Here is a 19,534-nt window from a genome sequence, read left to right on the forward strand (position 1 = left end):
ACATTTGTGTAATTACTCATTCATGACACATCAGAGGATTGTTTGACAGGTATTTCTTAAAATAGCAAGTACTGTATAAGACTACTTACACCAAATAAAACTTTTCCAGATTTGAGTGCATGCAATAAAACATTTCTTCCAGTGTGCCTCCTTGTGACATACAGTGGTGCGTGTGGCAGAGTTTAGTTTTTCTGTGGAGTCGCTGCCTGGATTCAGTGCCCTGATGCTGATTTTCCACAATTAAACTGTGAGGCTGTCAATAATCAGAGCTGATAGTAGAAGGGTGCTGCATTTCTTCTCTCTACATGAAAAGAAAAGAATATTATTGTCATTTTTTTGTTCTCATTTAAACCATAGGAGGGTGCTGTTTTATCAGAATTACTCATGATAGCACATGAGAACATTTCTTCACAAAGTAGCTATTTCCAAAGCACACACGAACACGCCCTGCATGACGTTCTTAACAAAAATAGCCATTCCCAAAGCACATGAGAACAGGCCCTGCATGACCTTTCTCAACAAAAATAGCCATTTCCAATTTAGCTTCCTTCAATTGGAAGGCACTATATATATATATATATATATATATATATATATATATATATATATATTTGTAACAATAAATAAGGCAGTTTGACTCTAACTCCTGGTTTCAGAAGTTAACAGATACACAAGATGACAATCCTGACCTCCATCTGCAGACGTATCCAGGTGAGGGACTGTGTGATGCGTGTGTAAACACCAGGTTTGTTCTTTTCGGCACAGCCTTGTCCCCAGCTTGTGGCCCCCACCAATTTCCAGACTGAGGAATCCTCACAAGCCAGTGGACCACCACTGTCACCCTGTTACCAGCATGGACAAAAATAGAGTTATTCCAATGTTAATCAGAATTTGCCTTATTCCAAGCATTTATGCATATTCATGTTATTTATTCATGTAGAGGTGTTAACCCATTGTGGAAAAAAATATTCAGATTATTGCAAATATTCAGATTATTGCAGATTATTGCAAGTGAAAAAGCACTTCAAAAAATGAAAGTATAAAAAGCATTATAGAAGTTTCTTTACTGGAAAGCAAATGTAGTGTACTATACTAAACATTTATTATTTTATACAAAATACATATTTTACAAATATTTTTACTCTAAAATAACTATACAATCAATGTCATATGTCTGAGTTGTGTTCCAAATTTGAAGTTATCAAAAACTGAAGTTCCTATGACATTTTGTTTAGGGGTAAACCAAAATAACCACCAGGTGACGCCCACATTCCACTGAATTATTATTATTATTTTTTTTAATGCGTTCTTCTGTACCAATGCCCTGTCCAAATACCCAGACTTGCGGCCTTGGCCACTTGAGAGTGCGTGCACGCGACAGGAAGTGCGCAAGACTGTCCCATGTCTTAAAAATGCCCAAGTGCAGTGCCCTTAATGCACACAATAAACTCGAGGCTAAGCGTATCCCATCATGCATTATGTTTGGGAACTTACATGCCCCAAAATCGCGAGATGTCAATGAAAAATTACTGTAAGTTAAATTAATTATATATTACATATAATTTGGTAGTAAAATATAATGTGTTTTTGCATTTTATTGATGCAAAGATGAGTAGGCTATGTGTATTTTGTACATCATCTGCCACGCCTCTTCTGTTAGTTACATAGCGACCACTGAACAGACATTTAGAAGTGTATTTTAAAAATGCAAATTATTGAAAATAATAATGATTTAAAAAAAAAAAAAACCTCTGTAAACGCTTGTAGTTCAAGTGCAAAGACCGCAAGTGTGTATTTAGCACAAATTACCAATAGTACATTTCTGTCACAATGTCACTTCTATCACAAATCAGTTGCCAAATATAGACCCTTGAGACCTTTCCATTTGTGTTTTGTTAAGACTAAAAAAAGTTTTAATTATAAAATAGTTTAAGGTGCTAAAGGGGATTTTTTGTTTTATACATTTTTGCAATATTACTTAAAACTGTCTTCACTAACTGATAAAAGACTATTTATTAGGTGCACTGAAAGTAATAATATTAATATACATCATCTGTGCACGAGGTAGGGCCTTAAAAACATCAGCCAATCGTTTACGCGATCAGTAACTTTCCACACTCTACAGGCGCCGCATGCAATGTTTTTGTCAGGAGACAGGAGTAACAACTGCAGTCCGACATAATGAATCCACTAACACGACACAGTGAATGCCGGTGGTAAACACTCGTGTTCTAATACTCGTGCACGAGTTTTGGGAGGCGTTCCCTCGAAATGAGCTGTGAAGGAGGGGGGTTGTTCTTACGCATGCGCTCATTTCAAAAACTCACTAACAGTCTTTGGTTTCTCAGTCGACGAAAAGATCCTCTTTAGCACCTTTAAAATAATTTGTATTATGAAACATGACACTAGGGGGAGGAGCCCACTAAAAGTTTCCATGGTAACACATTGTACATTTTCAAAATGATTATTACAGGATGAATTTTGAGTTTTTAAGCGAATGATACCTAATTTATGATGATGGCTAAAATACGTGAAAGGGGAAAAGGCGATAAAGAAGAGCTAGCGGGACACAGTACACTTATTTTGATATGTTGACGCTAAAGCACATGAAAAAGTACTTGACTATAATTTTTTACTGCTATGTTATTTGATAGTACATTTAAAGTTAATATATTTTAGATGTATATATTGCAACTTCATTACAAATGTGTAATAATATATTAAAATACACAAAACAAGTTTCAGTAGAATTTTAAATGGAATTTAATGCACGTCTATGTTGTAACAGTAACACTATTTTACAGTGTCCTTGTTACATATGTTACATGTACAAATTATGCATAATTACATGCAACTAAACCAAACCCTAGTCCTAATTATATAGTAAGTACATGCTGTTAATTAATATTACTCATCACTTAAATGCATAGTTACACTGTAACAAATACATATTTGAGATGATATACCTGGCAGGAGTCCGTTCCCCCCTCCAGGTACCCTGCACAGATCATGCCTGGAGATATATAGCCTTGGTAAACCTCCGGATGACTGCAGGCCTTGTTAGAGATGAGTGGGACTCGTGCTGAAAGCATTGAATCACTCCCTTCACCTAAAACACAGAACACAGTAGGACATCTTATCACTTTACAAACCCTGCCTTCGGAGGACACATTCCAAGGTAGGAAAGCATCAAGGCACATCTGAATCCAATGTTAGCTTCACTTCCTGTCTCCTGAGATACCTTCATCTGATCGATTTTTAAAGGCAGCATAGATGCATATCCTTCGCCGCCTTTGAATTGATATGATATCCCATAACCCTGTGTGTTTCATTCAGTGACAGTTAAGCCAAAAATAAAGACGCCATCTGAAAGCTGCGGTTGGTTGTCAGTTTGCGTGTAAATGTATGTTTTTGAAGAACATTTTCCACTTTTGATGTCATTTCTAGTGAGAAATGACTATATGCAGTATTTGCTAAGTTCTCACCAAAGCTCTCTATTTTGCTGTAGATCATTAAACCATTTTAGCTGCCTCAGAAGTCTTTTCAGAAGTGCCTCGTATGCAAACTCTACAAAGTCAGCTGTCTTCGCTTTTGGAGTGTTTGCAGTTTTTTTGCAGCTAGCACAACGTAATTCAGTCTTAAGAGGCAGCACAAGAACTTGACATTTTATCAGTAGCATAATCAAAGTCATCAGTGCAATCTGTTTGTCTGAATGGTCTTACTGGGCTAGACATAACACTGGTTCAAATAATCAAGTGAATTTTTGGCTAGTCTTTGTGACTGAAACAAATCACTTAATGATTTGTTACATTTAACAAATAAGCTTCAAAGGGTCATGAAAATGAAAGCTCTAGCGTAAGTTCTGCCAGGAAGACTCAATGTTACGTCACCTATTAGTTTAGATCTACCCAATCATTATCTTACACTTGGAGTATAAAAGATCGCTGACACATGTCTGAGTCCGCAGATGCTGATGCCAACCTTCACCTCCATCCTCACCACCACCACCGGGATGGTCCCTGTCCATACCTCCCAGGGGGTCGGCTACGCCCCTGCCTTCATCTTCAGGCAGGAAATGCAGAGTCCGCAACCCTTTAGGATGTGAGCTACGGACGGGCCCTACGCCAAAGGACTTTATCTTACAATATTTTGCTTGCTGAGTGTTAATAAATACCGTTGTTACGTTATCTCACCTCCCCAGTCTTTCTGGTAGAACTGCCTGTTTCAGCAGCAGTCAGTTCTCACCACAGTTTTACCCACTCTTAGTAATGAACCTGAAAAGAGCCACTAGAGCAGAAAAGGCCTCAGTCACTAGGGCAACCATCAGATAGGTTTATTGCTGTGAAAATGTGGTCACATCATGTGGAAAAGCAAAGGTCATAAAAAAACAGACTGAAAAACAGACTTTTCTGAGCACAAACTCACAATTGCTGGACAAGACAGGACTGGCGAAAAGTGACGAATCGACTGATGAATCGAGGTTTTGTTCTAACAGGGGTGATTATTGGACTCGTGTTTATTGTTGAAGGAATGAGCGTTACACCAATGCCTGTACTCTGGAGTGGGATTTATTTGGAGGTGTGGGGTTTGTCATGGTCTGGGGAGATTCAGGTTTACTTCACCCAAAAATGAAAATTATCCAAAGATTTACTCTCAAACCATCCTAGGTGTATATGACTATCTTTTTTCAGAAAAACACAATCGGAGATATATTTAAAATATCCTGGCTCTCCCGAGGATTATAATGGTAGTGGCCTGTTTTGAAGACCAAAAAATGCATCCACCCATCATAAATATAATCCGTACGGCTCCAGGGGGTTAATAAAGGCCTTTTGAAGTAAAGCGATGGGTTTTTGTAAGAAAAATATCCATATTTAAAACTTTATTAATTAAAATATCTAGCTTCCGCCAAACGACCGTACGCATACTGCGCAAGTCGATTTGCTCTAAATGAATAAATCCTGGCGTGATGTTTGAAGCAGGATGTTAGAGTATCGTAAGCTCTTTCGGTTCAAACAAATAGGGCTGTGCAACAAACTCAAGCTCCTCTTCTATTATATCAAAATCCTCCGACATTTTTCTTTAAATCTTCTCATTTTAGACTTCTAATTCGTGACCGGTGTTTTGTTTTGCTCTCTCCTCTGCGCTTCCGCATTCATCATTGTGTCATGCGTCGGTTCAGAGGTTATTTTTCCACTGCAAATCGATGCGTATGGTCATCTGTTGGAAGCTATTTATTATAATTAATAAAGTTCTAATCGAAGAGGCCGGATCTCAGTCCCATTGAGCATGTCTGGGACCTGTTCATTTTGGAGGTTGAGGGCTAGAGCCATTCTCCCAGAAATGTCTAAGAACTTGCAAGTGCCTTGATGGAAGAACAGCAAGAACTGGCAAATTTGGTGCAGTCCATGAAGAGGAGATGCCCAGAGGAGATGACTGGAGATGCACTTAATTTAGCTGATGGCCACACCAGATACTGTTACAGCCTAACCCCAACTACTTCACCACCCCATCCCCCAGGTCAGGGATATATTATTCCATTTCTCTTTGTGTTTGTGAAACTTGCTCAGTTTATATCTTAGTCCCACTTCCACTGCCTCACACTGGGTCCTGCCCCATGCTTCGGACGGCTTTGTACAGCACCTTCAAAAATGAAATAAAATCAACTAAAGTAATTTAAACACACCTGAGGTTATCATTACGACTTCCCATCTTGTAAATACGAACTTGAGGAGGTCTTGAGCGCACTATTAGCCCTCGTTTGAGCCACCTGAGTCAGATATAACAATATTGGCTTCCCAGACTTACCACCATCAAATATGGCACCCCATCCTGAGATCCAGCACATTTTACCATCCGCAAACTCCTCCCCAAAGTTCGGCAGACAGATAGGCTCCACAAAACCTGAGAGAAATGGCGACACCAATCTAACAAACAAGCCATTTGTCACAATGAATGTAAAACATGTGCATGGAAAGTTGTTGCAGGTCAAGATAAGATTAAGTAGCCATTTGCATAACCTCCAGCCATTAAAAAAGCTAGCTCAAAGAAACATCACCCCAAATGGTTCATCAAAAGAACCAATTTCCAGTTTAAAAGAGCTTCTTTTGCAGAAGGTACCATTAAAGATGAGGGGCTGCACCAGTTTCATCAGAGCAATATCATGGTCCAAGCCCTTGGGTCTGTAGCGACTGTGAAAGATGATCTTCTCCACGGCGAGAGACTGCACTGTGCTCACCGGCTGTTCTATCAATCCCACATAGACGGTCCAAAGCATAGGGTATGCATATCTGCATGCAAATCAGACTATGATCATTTCCATGTGGTTAGATGAATATGATAATACTGGTTCATGAGAGCATTATAAACTCACTCGTACACACAATGTGCAGCAGTCAGTATCCAGCGAGATGATATGATGGAGCCTCCACACATGTGCACGTTCTGAAGGTGTAGGCTCACCTGCCAGGGGAACTGGCCCTCAACTGATAGGTTACCGCCAACTATACGAGCATTGAACCTAGGCCTGGATCCACAAGCTATGAAGAAATTGAATGAAATGTTTGCTGATGTAACATTGATATGCCATCTTTATTCACATCTGCACTTTATAGATGAGAATGTGGCCATCATTTAAAATAAATACTCATGACTCATTTGTTTCAATAGTACCAGTGCACTCTACACTGACACCTATTGGCCTGGATGTGCTCACTGTTGCCACTTCTCACCAAAGTTGATTGTTTTGTTTACCTATTATTTTGTTCTCTTTACAAAAACATTTTATATTATTATTATGAATAGACATCTCAGGTGATGTGACATCAACATGGGGATTTTTTAGAGTACTGAATGTGTCTGGAGGCTTCATCTCATGTAATTGAACCTCATTTTAATGGTATTTCTCAAATATACTGTTCTATATGTGTCAAACATTTTAAATTAGAAAAATATAAAGAAATAAAATAAAATTCGGAGTGCACCTTTAACAACTAACAAAACATAAAACTCCAATTAAGCTTTATCATTTAAACAGGATGAGTTTTAAACTTTAGAATTGTGGACAATCTGGAATATTGATATTCCAACTCTTTTCAGAAGGGAATGATGAGCATACAATAATATGTATTTAAGGAATGCATTAAGTGTGGCCACATTTAGCATTGTTTGGCAAATGTTCATGGACAAAATCCAGTAATTTCAATAGGAATCCTCGCTATCAGAAATTACGTGTAAGGGCAAAAGATTTCCCTTTGCAGATTTCACAATAAGTTTAAGTTCAAGAAAGCTGCTTTGAAAGTGATTTCTGTGTTAGCGGTTCTTCATCCATTACACTACTGACAATTTTGCCTAAATTTTTGTAAATTTTTTTTCATGTGACCAGACCTTTAGACTGAAAAAAGAGCTTTTATTTTCCTTACCTATGCACTTAAGTGTTGTTACCTTCCCCAGACTACACTGGGATGTACTGGGGAGAAAAAAGACAACAAAATGATATAGATGGTTAAGAAATGGTATGCCATTAATGGCTGTAACATGTGCTCTGGGTCTGTGTTTATCAATTTTGTTATATGGACTCCATTTCCCACAATTCCCCATCTAGGAACTTATCACACACTCACACCTGTTTCCCATCAGTGACACTTTATAAGCTGCACTCAAACATACACATTGCTGAGTATTGTTTAGTTGTATGTTTGCATTTCCTGGTTTCCTGTGGCCTGTTGCATGAAGCTAGTTTCTGAGTACTCTGAGTTTCAGAGTAGGTTTGGAGTTGACAAATCCAGATAAATCCAACCTGGTTTAGATCAGGATCAACTGTTGCACAACGCTCGGTATAAACTTGCTCTGTCAAATCAGGTTTAATCCAGAGTTTGCAAAGCATGTGCACCTGAAAGTATGATACGTGCGGCCAACAGCCAATCACATGGAACAAGGAGAACGTCAGTTTGATTCACGTGCGAGAGAGCCGCACAATTCATGTTTCTTCTGAAGATTAAGAGATTGTTATGAAAAATATTAAATTAAACATTTACAAAGCAGGAATAAACACTGCTGCAGTGAAAGTTTGAGAAGGCAGCTGAAAGAAAATATCTGACTATATCAATGCATGTGAATTAAACAAATAGACCAAATAATTAATATAGTTTCACAAAGAGCTCAAAAGAATACATGTAAGCTTAATCTGTTTAAAAACTTTATATATTATGCATATATTATATTTATTTTAATTTAAAAGCAAAGTTTAATATTGTCAATTAATATAATAGGCCTAATTATATGAATATGTCATGAATTATTTATAATTTTAATTTATTTTATATAAATATAGTGAATAATTAACAGCAAATGTTGAGCAATTTTGTCTCTAAAATGTTTTCACTATAAACTGATTTAATTTGGAGCGAAATCCAGGGGGAGTGGCTTTATAGCATCAGATACACTTTACTCACAGCTGATTGGTCCAGTTTGGGTTTGCGATCTCTAACCCAGAATAAAACCTGCTCCGGAGCAGGTTAGCCGTGTAGCATAAGTTAGCAAAGCAATGAACCCCGCTAAAAACCAATCCATCTTCACAAACCCAAAAAACCAGAGTTTGCTCAAACTAATCTTGAACTTATCTGGGTAGCAACTGAAACCGGCTTTGTGCAACAGGCCACTGGTTTCCTTGTTCTGCTTTGCCCTGCCTGTGGTTTTGAACCTGGACTGATTTCTGGACTCTTTTGCCTTGCCCTTCCTGTTTACTGTTTGCTGCCAGTTCGACTACGCCTTTCTTGTTAATAAAGCCTGGATCTACAACTACGTTGTGTCACTCCCTTACATTACAATGGTGCCTATTTTGGAATAAGATGTGAAAGCTGCAGTTTAGGGCAATCATATTACATAAGGAACTATCGTATGATCTATGATGACCTGGAATACAATTTTTGTCTTTTATTGGAGTTTGATAGGCCTTGGTCACCATATGCTTTCATTTTATAGAAAAATAAATTGTTAACACATTCTTCTATACATCTCCATTTGGGTTCCATTGTAAAACTGAAAATCAGATTGGTTTGTATTATTGGAGGTGAGTAAATGATGACAGAAATTAGACAGTCTATACATAGTCTATACAATACTCACAGAATATTAATTATTTGACTTTGGGATTTAGAGGGATCAAACTAATCTACTTGTATGACTTTAAAAAGGAAAAAAATAGAGAGCATAGCAGAAAGGGTAACATTCAAATAGTCTTGAAGTGGGCATAAAGTGCTTTAGGCTGTTGGCTGCAGAACAAAGTAAATCCAAAACCATCAAAAGTATGCATACTGTGTGGTCTACTGCTGTAGGCACTCCACTCAAATTTCAGAGAAAAGAAGGCAAGAGGTTTTTCTTATGGACTTTGCTCTGAACGGCTAAGTGAAATGAAAAATGGCTTGTAAACATGATCAAACATGATGAAACAGATGGTGATGTGCAGTCAATCATGGGATAGCAGAGTGTACATTACAGGTACATTATTTGCTTAACCAAACTCATTTGGCACAGCATTAAGTTTCACATGAGAAACGAAAAAGAAAAAGTTTCACATGAGTATAGTTTTAGTTCTATGTAAATTCAACTCTGAATCAGATTCAGAGCTGCTCTGCTGTTGTCACGACACTCAGCACATATCTTGCTTTCAATCAACACAAAATCAGTGTAAGATTTGTAGATTAAATGGATCAATTACGAGTCAGTTTGAAAATATTGTCTTGACGCCATTGCTGTTTATTGAATGCTGGACATTCTATCAGCTTAAGGGCACGTTCACACCAAGAACGGTTGAACTGTGGTTATCACATTTCCAACGGTCACAGCCAGTTCCAGTGATTTTAACAGTACAAACAAAAAAAAAAAAAATTATGTTGCTTGATCTTGCACACTGATATTGGTTTTCATATGATGGTGATAAAGTAAAATAATAATTTTCACTAATGTGACCACATCTGAAGTCAGGGGTGTTCACTCCCATTCTCCAACCCTAATCAAACACACCTGAATTAAGATGTAATTAAGCTAATTAAGATGTCCAGGAACACTTAATTACAGACAGATGTTTTGAGGCAGGGTTGAAACTGAATTCTGCTTGGAAGGTAGTTGCTACAAAGTGATTTGCACAAGAACAGTAGTCAACATTTGAAGTGGATCAAAACCTTTCATCAAAGTTGTCCCTAAACCTTCTTCTTAGGACAACTTTGATTAACTTTTTTGATCCACTTCAAATGTTGACTACTGTATAAAAAAAATAGGACATATATCAGTTCAACTTTGCCTTGCAAACACTGTAGATGAAGACACACCCATGAAGAGACTGTGTTTACCTGAAATTAGTAACGTTGTGTATCTTGATAGCTTGCTGGGAACTTGTGTGGTTCAAACTTATTGACACCAGGTTACTTTGGAAGTCCTGCTCAATAGACGACAGAGGAAGAGCTTTTGCCTCTATAAATCTAACAGAGAGGGGGAAAAGAAAAGCAGCTTAAAATAATACCATAACCATGATGTTATTGGCATATTGGTAATGTAAAATCTACTTAAAAACATGCAAACTAATTGCCTTAAAAAACTAAGTAAAGTGAAATAGCAAGAGTATGTTGTACTGATAAATGCTTAATGTAATTCACAAACACAAGAGTTCAAGTAACTAAAAAAAGAACTGTAGAGAGTACTCAATCATTTGCTTTCGATTTACTCTTGACTTAGTACTACTCAGTTAGTGCCTCCCAGAGTCCATTGCGGCATGAGTCAGCGAACATAAGCAGAAGCTCAACCGAACCTGAATAACGCACAAGAACAAACCTCTTCCAGAAGCTCAAACGCTCAAAAGCTTCCGGAAGAGGTTTGTTCTTGTGCGTTATTCAGGTTCGGTTGAGCTTCTGCTTATGTTCGCTGATCCATGTTTACATGCGAGCCTAAAAGCCTAAATTAAATCTGTTCATCATAACAAGCGATCGATTCTCTTCAGAAAATGTGGGCTGCGTCCGAAAACTGAAAAATGCTGCCTTCCGAGGACACATTTCAAGGTAAGGCATCAAGGCACGTCCGAATCCAATGTTAGCTTCACTTCCTCTCTCATGAGATACCTTCCTCAGATCGATTTTTGAAGGAAGCATAGATGCCTTTGATATCCCACAATCCTGTGCTTTCCATTCTGTGACAGTTGAGCTAGAAAAATAAAGATGGCGTCCGAAGGTTGTGTTTGCTGCTCAGTTTGTGTGTAAATGTACGATTTTGATCAACATATTTCAATTTTGATATCATTTCTGTAGTATAGTAATTAAATATTTGTTTAGTTCTCACCAAAGCTCGCGCTACATTGCTGTAGATCATTAAACTGTTACGCTGCCTCAGAAGTCTGTCCGAAATCAATTTCATGAGGTACCTTCATGCACAAATGCTGCCGTACAAGTCATTCTCTTATAAGATAGCAAGGCAGCAAGACAGCTACCTAGGTTTTTGGACGCAGCCATGGACTAAACTGCTCAATTCATATGGATTCATTTTCTAATCTCTTTATGAAGTTTTTGAAGCGTCGAAGTTGTAGTTACAAAGGCAGTCTGTGGAAGGAAATCTGAAAGCATTCTGTCAGCAAAAATATCTTCATTTGTGTTCTGAAGATGAACAAAGCTCTTATGGGTGTGAAACGACATGAGGGTGAGTAAGGCATAGCATGTGAAAAATACAGATTACTAGATTTTTACAATAAAGTTCAACAAACGGTTGGACATTAAGTAAAGTTAACTAAAAAGTGTTAGTTGGATGAACTGTTAGATTTTACAGTGAGTGTGTAGTGAAGCATCAAACATGCATATGTCCCCAGGCCTTTATCAGATATCTATGGCATTATTAGAACATTTTTAATTGATAAACTTCAGAAAGTCTCATCTGAAAGTTTAAAGAGGACCTATTATGACCTTATGAAAAGTTTGTTTTTGGGGTCTATTAGAAGAGGTTTTCATGCCAGAATGTTCAAAACCCATTATTTTTCACATATTTTAAATTGTTGCTGGACCTTTCTTCCCAGTCTGTCAGAAACGCTCTGTTTAATTCCTGTCTCCATGAAGCGCCTCCTTCTGAAAGTGCAATGTGCTCTGATTGGTCAGCTGGATGAGAGTGTTGTGATTAGTCAACCACTCTGAGCGTGTTTCGGAAATGTCACACCATTTAGCATAACTGTGTTATCTGGGGAAAAACAGCGGCTGCGTCCGAAATTACATACTTCCCTATATAGTAGGAGTAAAACAGTCTTTGACAAAAGAAATATGTGTGAATTCACTGAATTCCCTTTGGAGTGGACTTTGTGCTTTGTAATTTCGCAGACCTTTTTAATGCTTAAACAGCAACAGTACACAAAAAGTTGAAAATGTAAAAAATCATAATAGGTCCTCTTTAAAAGGAACAAGTGAAAAGATCTGAGTTTAAAAAAAGGTAAAAAAGTTTGTAGATAGATGGCCTGTGCCAAGTTTGATGGATGTAGCTTAAAAGCTAGAAAGCACTGCAGTCAGAATGGGCGTAGGAATTTCTATAGGTGGTATATAGAAGCTCTATACCTAACAAGCCAGTACAAGATTTTTGTTTAACTCTCATGATTTATCTAAAAATTCCTAAAAGAGGTGAGGTCTCAGGTCCACACCTTAGGACGATTATGCTGTTTTCACATGTTGGGTATGTTATTAATTCTAAACCTGCTCCTTGAGATTCAAATCATTGAATTGAATCCAATGTCCTGCAGAGTTCAACTCCACCTTTCCAACACGCCTGCCTGGAAGCTTCTATTATTAACCTTAAGCCCTTGATTAGTTGTTTCGGGGGCCGGATTCACAAAAATCTTCTAAAGAAAAGAAGGATTAGTCCACTTTCAAATAAAATTTTCCTGATAATTTATTCACCCCCATGTCATCCAAGATGTTCATGTCTTTCTTTCTTCAGAATTACAAAAATTACAAAATTACAGTTTCAGTGCAGCTTCAAAGGGCTTTAAATGATACCAGACGAGGAATAAGGGTCTTATCTAGCAAAACAATCTGTCATTTTCTACAAAAATTCAACTGTATATGCTTTATAAACACAAACGATCACTGTGACGAGCAGGTTGGGCGAGAGCCATGAGGAAACGGTGCGAGACCGGTGCAACGCGCAGCTGATGCTCGTTAACGCTCGCGTCACCGGCCTCGCGCTGTTCCCTCACGGCTCTCGCCTGCCGTCACAATCGCCTTGTACGTGCTTCCGCTTACCGTATTCTTCAAAAAGCTTACGCTGTATGTCACTTATGGAAAAAACTAAACTGCCACCGCGTTCGTTTCGTAAGTTGAATAAGATATTTTGAATATTTTGATATTATAAGAAAAAGATATTTTGAAGAATGTGGGGAATTAAACATTTGATCGTTCCCATTGACTTCCATAGTATTTTATGGAAGTCAGTGGGGTCCATCAGCTGTTTGGTTATCAGCATTTGTCAAAATATTTTCTTTTGTGTTCAACAGAAGAACGCAATTCATATAGGTTTGGAACAACTTGAGGGTGATCATTTTTGGGTGAACTAGCTCTTTAAGAACTATCTTAAGAAAGAAGATAACATTCTTAAGAAAAATTTTTGGAAATACAAAATATTCTTATCTTTTTTTAAAGTTAGAAAATAAGAAGAAAATAGCAGTTAAGAATGTTTCGAATCCGGGCCTGGTGTGTTTAATTTGGCTTAGAGAGCTAAACTCTGCAGGACAATGGCCCTCCTGGAGCAGGATTGGACACAGATTTAGAGGAGGTGTAAAGGAGGGTGTTTCGGTATTCAGTACCTAGAATAGCCAAGCTGTTTGCAAGCAGAGAGGGAAAGGTCAGAGTCCCAGTTATCAGCACAAACGGTTCTCCAGACTCCATTAGTGAGCACCTGCAGTACAGAGCTCTTCCCACTCAGACGCACTGCACAGACAGATGGACACATGAACAGCAACATTCAATGACAGTATACTGAATATTGATATAAGTGTGCTGGTGCTCACCACAGCTGAGCTCATCTTCTCCGTGTTCACAGTCAGAATGCCCATCGCACTGTAGCAACATGCTAATACATCCAGAAGAGCCACATCGAAACTTCCCCGCACAGCTCATGCCAACTGTAGCGGTGGAAATATGATAATTATTCATAATTAGAATGAGTCTAGACCACTAATTGTGGGATAATTGGTAATTATAGGCCTTTGCAGTTATTTTATTATAAGCATTTATTTTTCAGTGAAACACAACAGTAACACAATGCACTGCAAGTAAATCATTCATCACTTCATTGCTCAGTGACCCATAAATAAATTGACTATTTCATAAACATCCCACTTAAAGGCTATATAGTAAGCTGATACCATAATGCAAGGTTTACGGTCTGTAATAGACTGTGCAACCTGAGTTGGAGGCATCTTATGAATGTTTTTAGATCCTGGGTTGTGCAATCTAATCCACTCTAATCTTTCATTATTCATTGCAGTTGTGTTGGTTTAGTTTTGCTAAGGATGTGTTCAGAGAAATGACACAGTGTCAAAAGTAATGACACTTTTTTTTTCTTTTAGAGCTGCTGTACAGCCGAAATGAGCCGCAGAGAGAGTTTAACATGCTGAAACTGAAGAAAACACATTCAAATAAAAAAAAAAAACCCACCAGCAAATTGAGAAAACATCTTCATCAGTTTGACAACATGTGCTGCAAATGATCACAATGAAACCAAATACAGAAACACACTGTTCAAAAAGCTCAACATGCTGCAACTGAAGCAAACACATGCAAATAAAAAAATAAAAAAACACCTGCAAATTAAGGAAACATCATCAGTTTGACAACGTAGGCGCTGCAAAAGCAACCAAATAGAAATGCTCTGCCAATAGCATAGACCACAATAGAAATATTTCAAGGGGATGAACCTGACTAGGACCACTTATTGTTCAATGTTGTTGATGACCTGAAAGGTGAGTTTTTTTTTTTTATTATTTTAACATCCTGATCGTATGTGCATTGTGAGAATTTGCAGCGTGTTTCTGTATTTGGTTGCGTTGTGAACTTTTGCAGCACATGTGTTGTCAAACTGATGCAAATGCTGTTTTCACGAGTTCACACTTACAAATGATAAGACAGAGTAAAAGAGTATGCATATTTGGCATGCTGTCCAGAGAAAGGCAGAAGCAAAGTAACCAAATTGGTTATGTATCACACAAACGCACAAAAGAAAATAAATAAATGCTAATATAAGCTGCAACTATACCATCTAAGGGAGATATTGTTTAATGTACCCCTCACAAAAAAGATACAGATTCAAAGATTGATCAAACCTTTTTTGTTGCGCTATTCGCAAACAGCAACAAAAAAATAATGTATATATTTTCAAACTTGAGTGGAAATTTACAAAATCTGTACTTAAGTACAGTAACAAAGTATTTGTACTTTGTTACTATAGACCACTGGATGTGTTGAGTTCACTCTGAAGACAATGAAGACTCACCGCCCAGTCCAATTCCAAACACAATAATGAGGGTAATCAGGACACAAGCTCCAATCAGTATCTCCATCCTGCGTGCAAACAGGCTCCCACGGAATGTTTTCTCCTCTGCTGGATTGTTATGAGATGCATGAGATGATAATTAACATTAATTATCTAACAATAATTATCTCTTAAATTAATTCATATTTATGCATTTAGCAGACACTTTAACCAAAGCAATAATACATTTTATGGGTATGTACTTTTCCCTGGGGGTTGAACCCACAATCTTCATCTTGGCATCATGTGTTATTAGCTAAACTACAGGAGAACAAAGTGTCCTTTTGTGTATTTTACTATCTAGTGCATGTCTGACTAAAAAACAATTATGTTTTGGATGACTGAAATAGTTTTGGAAGAGTTTGGATCAATGCTTCTAGCTGCATTTTTGGACGATAATGTAAAATTCAGTATAAATATAATTACACAGCCATAAAGTGTGCAGATTGAGCTTGGTTTTAAATAGAATAAATCAATATCAGGAAAAAAGTAGTGTACATGACATTGAGTTGGCATTTTGATGATTTGACCATGATGGATGATGTACATCGGTACCTGTAGCAAACGGCTGGACTTTGGTAACTGGCATTGAAAGGCTGGGCTGGGCTGAGGGGGTTTCTGTTAGAGGGTCTTTAGAAGTGACTTCAAAAGTGGGGTTGACAGTGCTGTCATCTGGTGCAGGACTGGCACTTGAACTGTCCAGGGGACTGACCTTCAGCAGGGCCGGGGGATCCACAGCAGGAATGTCTTCCTCGGTTACAGAGACCACCTCTATTTTTTCGGGATATATCTGATCAGCTCCTCCCTGTGTGGAAGCATGAAAAAAGTAATCCAGCATCCACACATCTGTGTGCTGTATTCCTTAAGTATAGTTCTGTCATGACAACTCTCGGAGTGTTTGGTATGGTAATGGGTATGATATGTTTGGTCTTGGCGAAATAGATCTGCTACGCTGCTGCTTTATTGCTGCTGCTGCTTCTGCAGAGCAAGTACGGGACTTGCTACTGCCAATACATACATGACACACTGCTGTAAGCAAGTAAGACATGCTGCTGCTGTACAATATAGCGTACATGAATAACCTGTAGCAGATCTATACAGGTGGAGCTGGGGAAGGTGGAGGGTTTCTGAAGCACGCTGCGCTGCTAAGCAAATGCTAACTCATGTATTTAAAGATTAAGCACGTAGCTCATTGGCTACTAATACAGCAGGAACCAATCATCTGTGACCTATAGATAATGATGTGGTTATTAGCAGGTTGAGTTAAAGGACCTCAAGGGCCTGCCCATTAGAGTCTCATGCCAGAACTTTGTATTTTTTTACATTTTTTACTTAGATCCTATTTTATTTATTCTACAACAAACCACAGTTATTTATTATTATTTATTATAGTATGTATTAATACTTAAAAAAAAATGTTTTAGGGTTAAACTAAAATTATAATGAAAACTGAAAATATAAAATATAAAAGTAAAAGCTTCAATCCCCAAAGTTTTGGGACGTCTGCCTTTATGTGCACATGATCTTTAATGACATCCCATTCTTAATCTGTAGGGTTTAATATAGAGTTGGCCCACCCTTTGCAGCTATAACAGCTTCAGCTCTTCTGGGAAGGCTTTCCACAAGGTTTAGGCATGTGTTTATGGGAATTTTTGACCATTCTTCTAGAAGCATATTTGTGAGGTCAGGCAGTGATGTTGGTGAGAAGGCCTGGCTCACAGTCTCCGCTCTAATTCATCCCAAAGGTGTTCTATCGGGTTGAGGTCAGGACTCTGTGTAGGCCAGTCAAGTTCCTCCACACCAAACTTGCTCATCCATGTCTTTATGGACCTTGCTTTGTGCACTGGTGCACAGTCATGTTGGAACAGGAAGGGCCCATCCCCAAACTGTTCCCATGAAATTGTCCAAAATGTGCCTTTCACTGGAATTAAGGGGCCAAGCCCAACCCCTGAAAAACAACCCCACACCACACTGTACCACGCTTGAATTCACTGAGCTCCTGAGAGCGAACCATTCTTTCACAAATGTTTGTAGAAGCAGTCTGCGTGCCTAGGTGCTTGGTGCAGGGGGAGGTGCAGATGAGTACGGAGGTCTCCAGGGCGGGTCAGAGGCTGTGGGAGGCCATGGCAGGTCAGAGGCCGTGGGCGGCTGGGGCGGGCTCGCGGAGAACTGGAGCTAGACCAGGCTGAACTGACCAGGCTGTGTGTGTCTCTGAGGGGACTGGACGAGGAAGATACGATTTTTCTTGAATCTCTTCAATTTTCGAAAAATCAGAACCATTTAAAAAGAGAATCAGATTAATAGACTCGACTAGGGAAAAGAAACATGCAGGTTCAATATAACGGATCGTATCCTCATTCAGACCCCTTAGAAAACAGGAATCGACGCGTTTGTTTAAAAAAATATCCACCAGACCGCCATTGATTCAAAATACGAAGAAAGTGTAATGCCTTTCGCAGTCAAAAAAGCTTACTCTATGTCCTACACCTTCCTTATTCAACTTACAGAAAAAGCTTAACTGACGCAACACCAGTTTACACTTTCTTTGTTGTAACTTGAATACGGACGGCGGTCTGGCAGAAGCTAGATATTTCACTTCATGACTTATTTTACATAAAATATGTAAAATATATGATGCTTCACATCAGAAGGCCTTCATTAACCCCCCGGAGCCGCCTGGAGTACATGTTTATGATGGATGGATGAGGATGGAGGCACTTTCTTCAGCTCATACTCGTTGATCCAGCTCACTGCCATTATAAAGCTTGGATGCATCAGGATATTTATTAAGATTTTTCTGATTGTGTTCATCAGAAAGAAGAAAGTCATATACACATAGGATGTCTCTACGGTGAGTAAAGATTGGGCAAATTTTCATTTGAAAATCAACTAATCCTTTAATATTATTGTTGACAAAAATGTATTAAAAATACTGTGTTGGGTCAAAATTCCATATAATAAATACAAGGTAACTGGACCCCCTTTATACATTTTTGGGGAAGTGATACAAAATATTTTTCCCCACCCTATGACCAAGAAGCATGAAAAAGACATTGATGAGGGTCAGAAACAAACCCAAACCCTGGCCTAACACATAACCCTAACCTCTAATGAAGGTAAGTTGACATGTAGTTGCAAAGTTACTTATAGTTAGTAGAATATCTAAAGTGGACCATCGAAATAAAGTGTAAGCTTTATTTTTGTTTCAGTGTTAGTTTTAGTAATTTTAGTACTTCAACGTAAATTTATTTTATTTCATTTAGTTGCCAAGGTAACTTTCACCTAATATTTATAATTTATTTTATTGCAGTTTTATTTCAATAAACAAAAACATTTTGTTAATAGTTTTAGATTTAGTTAACAATAACAGTATTTTAACAAACCTGGGGAACATAACACATGCTCGTAGACAATGATGTAATCTTAATGTGGTTTTTCAAAGTTGTAAATGAAGATCATTGGTGTATGTTTCTCAAGAAAATTCCATTTAAGTATTTTTACTTCAAAATTTAATGTTTTAATGTGTTAGTTGTTGTTTCTCTGTAATCATTTGTGAAGTTCACTAGCAATTTCTAAATGAAAATTGTTTCAAAGTAAATATTGCACCATTTCCCCCCCATGTCTATGGCCAATAAAATGATTATGGCCTCAGCAGCACATGCAAACATAAATGATTTGCTCTGTGGTCTTACCTGGCCATCTGTTTGTGTGCAGTCTTTACAGGGAACAGATTCTCCATTTCCATCAGCCTCAACATCTACACCTGCTGTAGACTCTAATTCCTCTGGATCAGCCATGACTTACTTCAAACACTCATATTAACAGCTCTCATACATATACAGTTGATTTTAGATTTGACTGGGGAAAGACATAACAAAAGAAGCAAATTATAGCACACTATAATTCTGGACAGAACACTCAAGACACAAAAGTTCAACACATCCAATTTACCTAACATAGTCCACATTGTCTTATTAGCTTGAAA

At 38.0% G+C, this 19,534-nt stretch overlaps 1 protein-coding gene across 1 annotated transcript; it reads right to left on the reverse strand.

The window, feature by feature from the left end:
* Positions 1-38: 38 nt before the first annotated feature.
* tmprss3a (transmembrane serine protease 3a) lies at positions 39-19,372 on the reverse strand. The gene is made up of 13 exons (XM_048193045.1): positions 19,242-19,372; positions 16,105-16,354; positions 15,511-15,618; positions 14,027-14,140; positions 13,823-13,946; positions 10,350-10,478; positions 7,422-7,468; positions 6,374-6,539; positions 6,121-6,290; positions 5,809-5,904; positions 2,967-3,109; positions 690-842; positions 39-301 (listed from the first exon to the last, which is right to left on the reverse strand). Exons 1-13 carry the CDS (start codon positions 19,344-19,346, stop codon positions 257-259), a joined length of 1,650 nt encoding a protein of 549 aa, XP_048049002.1. The 5' UTR covers positions 19,347-19,372; the 3' UTR covers positions 39-256.
* Positions 19,373-19,534: the final 162 nt, after the last annotated feature.

This window comes from Megalobrama amblycephala, linkage group LG6 (genome assembly GCF_018812025.1).
Source record: "Megalobrama amblycephala isolate DHTTF-2021 linkage group LG6, ASM1881202v1, whole genome shotgun sequence".
Classification (NCBI taxonomy): Eukaryota; Metazoa; Chordata; class Actinopteri; order Cypriniformes; family Xenocyprididae; genus Megalobrama; species Megalobrama amblycephala.

Coding starts and splice junctions, on each gene's coding strand:
- tmprss3a (XM_048193045.1), bottom strand. CDS start 19,346: ATGGCTGATCCAGAGGAATTAGAGTCTACAGCAGGTGTAGATGTTGAG. Junction 14,141..15,510: donor GTTTGGAATTGGACTGGGCG/GTGAGTCTTCAT, acceptor CCACCGCTACAG/TTGGCATGAGCTGTGCGGGG. Junction 10,479..13,822: donor AAACAGCTTGGCTATTCTAG/GTACTGAATACC, acceptor CCTCTCTGTTAG/ATTTATAGAGGCAAAAGCTC.